This window comes from Antennarius striatus, chromosome 10, assembly GCF_040054535.1.
Source record: "Antennarius striatus isolate MH-2024 chromosome 10, ASM4005453v1, whole genome shotgun sequence".
In the NCBI taxonomy this organism is placed as follows: Eukaryota; Metazoa; Chordata; class Actinopteri; order Lophiiformes; family Antennariidae; genus Antennarius; species Antennarius striatus.
In genome coordinates, this window is record NC_090785.1 from 6791215 (window position 1) to 6801866 (window position 10652).

The 10652-nt window shown below is 40.6% G+C and overlaps 1 protein-coding gene across 2 annotated transcripts in view; it reads left to right on the forward strand.

Annotated features, from left to right (window-relative positions):
* The window catches only part of tnmd (tenomodulin), a 47346-nt gene extending 40438 nt beyond the window's left edge, over positions 1-6908 (forward strand). The window contains exons 5-7 of one of the 2 annotated variants that reach the window (XM_068326502.1): positions 738-900; positions 2026-2120; positions 6231-6908. In XM_068326502.1, coding sequence (XP_068182603.1) covers positions 738-900; positions 2026-2120; positions 6231-6440 — 468 coding nt within the window. In that variant the 3' untranslated portion in view covers positions 6441-6908. The remainder of the gene's footprint in view (positions 1-737; positions 901-2025; positions 2121-6230) is intronic. The other variant, XM_068326503.1, reaches the window with a different exon arrangement.
* The last annotated feature ends 3744 nt before the right edge of the window (positions 6909-10652 follow it).

The window sequence follows — 10652 nt, forward strand, 5'->3', positions numbered from 1 at the left end:
ATGTGCAATTAAGCTTTATACTGGGAGAAAATCACCTTGTAAAAACATTTGTCAAGTGAACTGTTTTTCTGTTCTGGGCTGCTAATTAACAAGGGAATGGGAAGAGGGGTTTATTTGTGTGTGTATTTACATATACATGAAGAAAATAAATATCTCTACTGTTAGAGGAGAGCATAGCTAAATCCTCCTCATATGTCTCTATTACAAAACACTGACAAGTAATCTCTATCATTAAGCAATAATAGTTTACTTTACAGCTCATGAACTACAGTATCAACAAATTAAGCCCACTGATAGTGCTGGGTGACAAGCGAAGCATTGTGGTGGTGGTATAAGGGGGTGGGAGCGTGCAAAGCTTTATTGTGTCTGTCACATTAAACGATATTGCAGCCACACTCAGAGTAATGAAGACCACTTCTAAAGTCATTTAGAAGTCAAATCATCACTGTCTGTGAATTTCAATGATGTATAATAGAAAGAGCATGCCGGAGGCTTGAGAAGAGGGTGAGGGAGAAAGAGGAGGGTGTCAGGATAGTGGGAGTCAGGAGTCAGGAAGTTGCAGCCCTCTCAGCGGACAGAAAGGTGATAGATAAAACGTTGAGGCTGGAGGTGCTTTGTGATGAAGAGGAGTGCAAATGCAGGACAACACTTTTAGCTGGACTTTAACATATTCGTAAGCTTTGACATGGTGAATGTATGTGTCTGTGTGTGTCTGCCGTTTGTGTGGTGTTTTCGAGCAGGTGGATGAGACAGAGGCCACGGATATGAAGGTGGATGAGTCCCAAGTGTGGGTTCCAGCCGAGGAGCCTATCGTTAATTCGGAATTCCTCTTTGGTTCCAAGATCTGGGAGATTTGCCAGGAGCTGCCCATTCACTGGATCCATCCTTCCCTTCCGGGTGGTGAGAGCAAGGGGCATCGCTGCCTCTAAACACAGGCTATTAACTCTCCTGCTGGAGGGCATTCCTAGCAGCCATATGTATGTCCAAGAGCCAGACAGACTACCAGCCTGGGCTACACTCTGTGTATTTGGATAGGAGGAAGACTAGTGGAGATGCATTTAAATTCACTGGCAGTCAAAATCCTATCTAAGTAAAAGTACGTAGGATGTTTGTATCAGTTAAATTAGTTAAAGTAGCTGACATACAAATTCTCATAATGCGTAAGAGCTGTTATTGGATTTTTATCACTTGTAGATAAAAATGTTGTAACATTTTTGGCTTCTTGAACTAGGCCCATTTTATATAATGATCACATCATATTCTGTGCTGCGAAAAATATAAATTATCTATAAAGTCAGCCCTGAAGTAAAACTTACTTCAGTTGTTGAAATAGTTTTTCATATTTGTTATTTCTTTTTTTTTATTTTACCACACATCAGTATCTGTGTAGATGCAACACATATACAACAATTGTAAATCCATTCCATACACTACAAAAATAAAGCAATATGACTTTCAAATAAGGGAAATTCACGAGAGCATCCCGACAGACTGTTTATCAAATCAGAGTAATAAAAGTCACAAACAAAATATAACTCTAACAATCAGATGAAAGTTATACAGAGAGTGATATTTCCCTCAGCAGTGTAGCAATTAGTAAGAACTTACTTTATGTTCTATGACTTCTTATCATCTGGTGATGTGATTTTTTGACAGGATATTTCTCAAAAGGATGCAGGTTTGAACAATTAGTATCTTATGAAAATTAGCTTTATTGTAACAACAACAACAACTGAAGCAGCACTACAGTTTGACAGCCACATTAAAAAGATGATGATGAATTCCACCATATTTCTGTTGAATGTTAGTAAATTTCCCTTGTCATCAGAGAGACTACAAATTATTTCTCATTGCTATTGTGCACCTGCATTGCTAGTGGATGTGGGCACACCAGTCCGCTCTTCTGAAGTAAATAACATCAAATCAGTTTGTGCATGCAGAAAATGTAATCCAGGAGCATCAAAAATTAGAAAAACTTAAATCTAAAATAATAGAACAATCTCCCTTTGTTCACTATGAATTCAGATACTGAGGTGGGTAATGTGGATGCACCTGACACAGAAGTTACAGTCCAGCGTTTCACCCGAGACGTCCTGGAGCACGTTCCAGTAAACGACTATGTAAGTGGGCCTCCCATGCATCAAACAGCGACCACACCACAAAAATACTGTAAAGCAACTCCTGTCAGCTTCAACTCAGCTTGGAGTTTTTCTGCATATAAATTGCTCACTAATTGATGTTAAAACTGACTTTGTGCACTGGAGGGCAAAGCAATTGCTCTATATATCTGTTTAAATAAGGAGAGTTCATTGAAGACTCCCCTAATGTCTCTCCATTAATTGAGAGGAATATCCAGGCTTTCAAAGCCAGCAACTTGTGCCTTAAAGCACCCACTGGCGCCCTTCTTCTCCTTCTTCTTTCCGAGGCTCCCCAAGGTCACTCACTGCTGCATGAGTAAGTCACAGTGTCGTAAAAACATATTCATTATCAAAACACACAAATCAAATGGGATGAATAAATTGAATATTTTGGTCTACTTAAGTAAACAACTCAGTACTATTTGGTAATTATCCTGCGTTGTTGAGGGAATCATAAAGCAGTACTTAGATGTATACTGATCCCAATAACAGAGTAGATGCACACCAGGTAATCACAGGTACATGTGAAAGGTGACAAGACAGTCATGCACACACACGGTCAACACTTAAAACAGATGAGTAGCCACCAAAGATGGGCTACGGCTTCATCACCTATTCAAAGCTGTAGGAAATGGTGGGGACATTTTCAGCGAAATGAGACCTCCTGTGCATGTTGGCATTTATCAGGTCCATCCCAGAAACACCTCCTGCTAGGCTCTTCAATTTCGCATCAGCTTCAACGGCGTCTTCCTCATCGTCTGTGGCAAGAGATGCGATTGCTATGCAATTAAAACATACCAGGGGATGAAAAACTTGGCTTTTCTTTTGAAGCATTCTACAATTTATCAGCTGCGCTATGTATACCACTACAATCCATTCCAGCAGCACACAGGCTCTGTTTGTGGGTCCGGCGATAACAAAGGCCTTTGTGGCCAAGCAGAGGCCAGGCAGCAGTCTGTAATTGGGAGTCTGAACTCTCGCTCATTCCAGTGGGATAACCAACGTGTTAGCCAAACCTTTTTTTTTATGCTTCATTCAGAACTCATGTAAATGTGCAGTCAGTCAGCAATCCACCAGACACACACACACACACACACATAGTCTGCTACTCACACTATTTCTCTTTCTACCTACAGCCTTTCATCTATCATACTCAGACACACCGAGCCACGCACATAAAAAGCATTAATTCACTCCTTCTGCTTTACACAAGTCTGAATTTCAGTGCGGCGTTCTTCCATGTCTGTAAAAATGAAGTAATTGTTTGAGTCCCTGTGACACAGGCTGACAGATATATATATATGAAACTGACCTTTGCCACAGCTGCCATACCAGAGCGTATCAAAGGTGGCCCTTGAGTTTCCAACCTAAATAACTGTCATCTGACAAGGCGATAGGAACAGTGCCACCGTCCTTGACCCATATAGTAAAGATGGGCTTCTCATGTGAATTGACCTCACACGCACACACATATAAACGTATTTGATGTTGTTGTTTTGGGTTTTTGGTTTTTTGTATTGTATGTCAAATTTTGACAAGCCTTAAAGATCTCTGGAGCACCATCGATGGTCATGGTGGATGACTGCTCAGCAAGCTAATGGAATCCAAATCCTTGAGTGCAGGAGGTTTTTATGCCTCTAGAGAAATCTCTACAGTAAACCTAAAGCTCCTTATCACACTGGTAAACCGAAAGAGTTTACTGACGTGCATGAATATTGCTTTATTCAATTATATCCGATTTCATAGTCATTCCACCTGACGGTAGAGTACAGTAATATCAAAATCTGTGATCAGGACGAACAATGAGGGATTATCATATGTTGCACTGTCCTGCGCAAAAAAAAAATCTTCTGAATACAGAGTAGGTTATAAAACATAAATGTTATCTCCACTGTTTTGATCCCAGTGTGAATGTGATGAGCTCTGCTATGAGATTTAATAACACATCCAGGCATGTGCTTCAAGCTCATGAAGAGCAGTGATCAGTGTGTGTGAAATAACACCAACAAGTGTGGAGATTAGAGGAGTCGTGCTTTGATTCATTACATCTTATTGAATGACTGACAGTTTTCTACTCTGCAGACTCATTCATATCCAGTGTGTGTGTGTGTGTGTGTGTGTGTGTGTGTGTGTGTGTGTGTGTGTGTGTGTGTGTGTGTGTGTGTGTGTGTGTGTGTGTGTCTGTGATGAAATCAGATGCAGCAAGGGGTAATGGCTTTTACTCTTCATTAATGCTTGTTTTTGAGTGACTAGCTCAGATTTCCCAAGGTGAACCAGTCTTATCACAGCAGCATCCCACTAGAGACGGAACTCAAAGCCACAGTGATTAATATGTGCCCTCCGTTTTAAAAGGATAGCTCTGATTAATTGACTTTAAGGTACAATGCTGCCTATTGGGTGTTTGTTTTGATAAACTTGGAATCATTTGAATAAAATCTTCATTTTCTGAGCAGGAGCTCTGGATTTCTTAACATTCCAGTACGGGCTGCAAGGAGCAGATAAGATTATCATTGGTTCATTGACAGCATTCATGTTGTTTCCATAACAGATTATTGCCTGGAAGCTGATGACCTGAAAGTTGACTGAAACAATAAATCATTGCCTACCTATGCTTGTCATAGTAATAAATCAAGCCCAGCTATACTAGATATCATCTGTCACAGCCTTGCTATGTGTTTTAAGTATGTCTCACGAGTGTGTAATTTTACACAATTTATCATATCTTGCATCAAATGCATGGAGTACTGTTTTATGCTTCGAGCTTATGGTGACTCCCTTGTACATGATTTTCGTCTGCGAGCTGCTGTAGCAAAAAAAAACTGTGTGTGTGTGTGTGTGTGTGTGTGTGTGTGTGTGTGTGTGTGTGTGTGTGTGTGTGTGTGTGTGTGTGTGTGTGTGTGTGCGTGTGCGTGTGTGTGTGTTGTGAGACAACCCCTTATTCCCATATTTAATGTAGTAAGGGACTGGAAGTTGTTCCTGCCGGTCCTGTCCTATTAAACAATTCCCACACATTATCTACTCCCAGAACAGGATGTGTTCTGTTCTGCACTATTGCATGTAGCTGAGTCACTGTGAGCGCGTTGTAAGAATTATGTTGGTTAGTTCTAAATGTGAAATCACTGACTCTTGGATCCAAGCAGCTTTGCAAGGCAGCGCCAGATTGTCTCTGGGGATTCATTTACTTAAAGAGATTGAAATGTGGTCAAATACATACTGAGGGCAGTTGCTGCTTTGACTTGCATGGTGAGTTAAGTGGCCCCTCTCAAAAGCCCATTTAGAGTTGCTCTTGATCAAAGGCATGACACTCAGCCCCACGAGTCTATGAGGGCATGAACCAACCAGCACAATGGAAAAATCCAAGGGCCATTAATTCTACCCAATTTACCTTTAGTTTGGGTTTCATTTGGCCCCTCTATAAATTCAGAGGCAGCCAGCAAGAGCAAATGAAAGAATCCTTGTTAGGCGATCATTACTCTGCTAATTGCTTTAGGAATGTGCCATGCACTTAAAGTCAAGGTCAGGGGGAGGGCGCCGAGACATGGAGTGCTTGAATTTGAATACTGGAGGAGAAGCAGCCATTTTTGTGCAGACTGTTGGCATCAGTCGAGGAAGTTAAGAAGTCAGATATGAAAGACAAAGTGTAACATATGGCTAACTACTGTATCTATGTTAGTGTCCTTTTGATTAGAGATAGTGCCACTGTACAGGCTGTAAATACTGAATTAAGAGCAGACGGTCCATTCTTCTAGTATAATAGAAAGGTCAAGGGTGTTGTGTTATGTTTTATGCTCATGGACCTTAAATAAACCCCCACCCACGTCTATCTTGATCTCTTTGTCACAGCCATCAAGCACAGCACAACTTTGCATTTACACAGACATCAATTGTGATCTTTTCACTCATGTTTGGTTTTTACATAAATTCTGCTGACCTACAAGCAAAGCAGGCTCATCAATTCAAGCGATCCCCCTCCTCCTCCTCCTCCTCCTCCTCCTCCTCCTCCTCCTCCTCTCCTGCCCTTGCCTTCAGGAGGAGGACTGGCATTTGTCATGTGTTTTATTGTAAACTTGACCGTTCTTGTGTCCTCTGCAGACAGAAGTTGGAATCGAGCTGGATAACCGTCTGGATAACAACGGCTATTGCTGCCAGTACTGTCGCCGTGGTTACCGCTACTGCCGCCGATACCACGAGCCCCTGGGTGGCTTCAACCCCTGGCCTTACTACTACCAAGGAGGTCGGGTCATCTGTCAGATTGTCATGCCATGCAATTGGTGGATCGCCCGCATGTTGGGCAGGGTCTGATAAGGGCGAGTACTGTCTGGGTCAGTGTAGCTTAAAATTCTTCCTTTGACAAATACCCCATACCACCAGTAAGGCTAAAGGAGTGTATTGCAGAAGATTATTAAGCAATCTTAAAGATGGTTCACTAGAATTTGTCAGACTAATTGACACGGAAGCATTTGTATTCTCACCTAAGTGGCAGTGGTCATTTTTACAGCTATCAAAAGCTCTTTGTTAATCTGCAAACTCAGTATCTTTGCTATTTGGTCCTGTTAAAGATAGTTTGGGAGAAAGTATTAGAAAGAAATCTGCTCTAAAAAAATCTTTTCTGTTTATGTGTTACTTGTGCCTTGTCTTCATTTATTTCACCTCAAGGTTAAACAAAGCTTCTCTTCTGCTAATGTAGTATACTGAAATGTACATACAGTATACCAACAGTGTAAGTGGTGCCACTACCTTATCCTTTTAAATAAATATACCTATATTGTCTCCGTTTTCTGGAGTTATTTTTTTATTTATGGGGTATTTACAGATGAGACATATGTCCCTACACCCCTCTCAACATCTCATTTACTTTATCTCTTTGTAAAATCATGTTAAACTAGGGAGGTATAATTGTAGTTCTCAGCTGCCTTTCGCAATGCAGCTTCTACTGTGTTGTTCTTTGTTGTCTGCACTGTTGTTGCCAGCCACATAATGCTTTAAATAATGCTACTGTTCAAACAGTTCCCTCTTTGCTGAGGCGATTTTAATCTGTAACACCACATCTCAATCTGTCGAGCTGAAAGAACTCATCTGCAACCAACAGATAAGAAAAGGAGATATGCATTTGTAATTGATGTTCTGTCATCAGAATAACAAGACACTGAAATTCCCAGGAGTACTCAAGAAGCCTAACAGAGAGACAAAAATGGAGAACTCTTGTTGTCATAGTTTGCTTTTTTCTTTCCTTATTTTCCAACTTAGTTTTCTTTATATAAATAATGTCAGCTATTCCATCAAATGAAACATGGTTTTCTGCTAAATGAAGTCTACAGAATGGACACCCCCCCCACCCCCCCGCCAACAGTACCACTGCTCATTGGCAACATTTAGTGTCAGGTTAAAAGTGCCTTGACAAGAAAAGATAGATATGCATGTTTTTATGGATTCTTGTTCATAACATGAGACTCTCTTGTGTATCTGATGCATAATGATGCATTGTTTTGCCTGCTTAGTAAATCTAAATGTTGACTCATGCTGGCTCAGTGTAATAATAATGTCAGTGACATTAATATTATTTGGCAGCGGTATGGATGTTGTGAAAATGAGGGCAAAGCATATCACTTTATGTAAATGCTTCATGGATATGCTCATAAACATATTGTTATTTTTAAATCAATAATGTCAATAGCCTAAAGCGGCATGTCAAGTAAAAAAACAAACAAGACAAAACAGCGGTATGAGTTAACAAATGCAATAATTGCAAATATTCTTCAAATGAACTGACAAGTGAACGTCAAAGCCTCCAGGGCATTTTTGAAAAGTTCATAAAAATCAGCATTTATATAATTCATTTTCTCATATTTCCAGTTTATCACATCAAATAATTTGAATGATCACTGAATCAGATTCGGACAGAATGAAGTCACTGCTGCTGTTGGTGTGGGGAAATAGTGTTAAGTGTCATTTTTATGTGAAGCGCTTTTAGTTGTCTATCTAGAGAAGTCTCAGAAGACTCCAAGGACTCTTTTGTGTAGTCGTGAGAGCAAATTGCCATGGAAGCCCTGAGAGTCTTACTGAATGGGATGGTTTACCCTGACTGGGGAGGCTGATACAGATATTACAGCTGGCTTCCTGTCAGCTCCTCACGCCTGTTGGGACAAAAGTCCAATATTAACCATGAAAGTCAAACGTAGAAGTAGAAATATCTCACAATTAAAAGTCATCGTGGCAGAGCAGCGAGGCAATAGATGGTGGTGATGCTGCAAATACACCTAAATGAGAGCAAAAGAGGATCACCAAGAAAAAAAGAGAAATGTAAGTGACATCTTCAATCCACTGCACAAAAACCTACAGCTTCTATAACAATGTTCATTTTTAATGGATTCTTTTTGAAATATGTCTCATGATGTAACAAATATAGTGAGGTTAATTAAATTAATGTAGTGGAGCCAGTGGGTTATTTGATGATTGCTGTTAAAAAACAATGACAATATGTCAAGAGTACAGCTAAACAAAAACACACCAGCAGTTTTGTTTAAAAAATAATGGGTTTCCTCTGAACAACTAAAAAACAATCAATTTTATTGGAAGAATTAATGTTGTGGTTGTTAATACTTCTACATCTACAAGTATGAATGTTAAATATAATGGTAAATTGTAAATATATTCATTATAATCATTTTGCATTTGTTTTGCAAAGCTAATGCAGGAAACTCTTCTCTTATGTTTGTAGACCAGATAAAATGGATACAGTGGATCATTTCAAAAGCCCTGCACATTTTTTCACATGCATCGTATCCACTGTCTAGGAAACCCCCCTCCAGCATATGTTTGTCTCTGCTTTGATTGGGAGACGAATCCAGATCGACTACTCTGCCAGATAAACAGAGATACCAGGCATTTACCAGGTTAGCGCAGTTCAAAGGATTCTGCCTGCCTACCAGGCCTGAGGAATCGGCCACTATCATCAAGGCTCACATGTGAATTTATTCCTTTTGTTACTTATCAAAAAAGCGGGGAAACTTCACTTCCAGCTGCTTATTTTCATTTCAAATAATAACTGCTTCATTTAGATCCATGAGTTGCTATTCTAGGGCGAAGAAGAGGGGAAACTGATGCATGAGAAGTGTCTGTATTTAGATTAGTAACCTGAAGGAATACTTCTCTTCAATCCAGTCAGAGGCACAGGTTCTTCAGAGAAAGCATGTATTGCCAGTGCCATCTTGTGTTTAGAGAGGTGTACTGCTGCAGCATCAAAACATGTTTTCCTCACTATTATTTAAATAACTACATCCTCTGTCATTAAAAATATATTTAGTCCTGCTACTGCGATGTAACCATCAAATTTTAAAGACGTCTATTTCAATCTGACCTTAGCTGCAGCCTGCTGACTTAATAGACAGCATACAGGTGCAGTGGCCATGAAGCTGCAGTCATCAAGTCCTTTTCTGTGTGATGTTGCAGTCAGTCTGGTGACCTGATGGTTAAATAAGCTCCCTATACTGTTCCTGCTACAGGCTGGAGGCACAGTAATGTCAGCCGTCATCCTTCAACAGCTCCCACTGTGAGAGGCAGCATGGCACAGCAGTAAACACTCGCGCTGTGTCAGTGGCTGCAGGCGACACAGAAATAGTCCTCCTCTCCCAGGACCTGACTTTCACTCCATCTTTAGGGTCTCTGACTCACTAACCAAAGGAATAGCGTGGATGCAAGGGCTGCTCGTAGCTTTTCATTATTTTGGTAATCTATATCAGCCTCCGCTTACCATTTGGCAGGCAATCGATGAACCACTGTATGTGTGTGTTAACCCTATGGCGAGATTTAATTGTGTGGTGCACAGCTGTGTATGTGGGTGTAGAGAGAACCAGGTACAATAGGCAAGTCCTGCTGCCAGACAGCCTCCTCAACACCATCACCCTCCTTCCCAAGCTTTACCATTCAGACAGTCAATCCAAGCCAATGCATGCAACACACACACACACACACACACACACACACACACACACACACACACACACACACACACACACACACACACACACACACACACCAAGATAACACACTTTCAAAAAGAATCCATCCAATTCAGTATAACCCTCACTGTCAACCGAAGCCCAAAAACACACATACACTCCTCACTCGGCAAGCTGTGGTGACAGACTCTGCTGTCTTCAGCTCTGGGCATGTCAGATGCTAATGTATTCATCCACCCACAGCAACTGGAGAAGTAGTGCACTTAAGTACAGTCCAATCAGTCTCTGGCATGCTAATGGCTGCAATCCAGTTTCCAACATTAGTTTTTTCTTTCTCCTCAAACACCATGTGGATGAGCGTCCCTGAACGCTGCAGCAGCCCAATAATATGACTGACTTCCAGGGCTGAAACACCTAATTTCATTTTCATCATCTCCACTGCAGAATTCTATTCATGAAGTGATCCTTTGCTGCTTTTTTAATGTATGATATTTTATCTCTGCTTCACGTGTCAAATTCTTTTTAAAAAATTAAATGAAAATAACTAAGACCAACA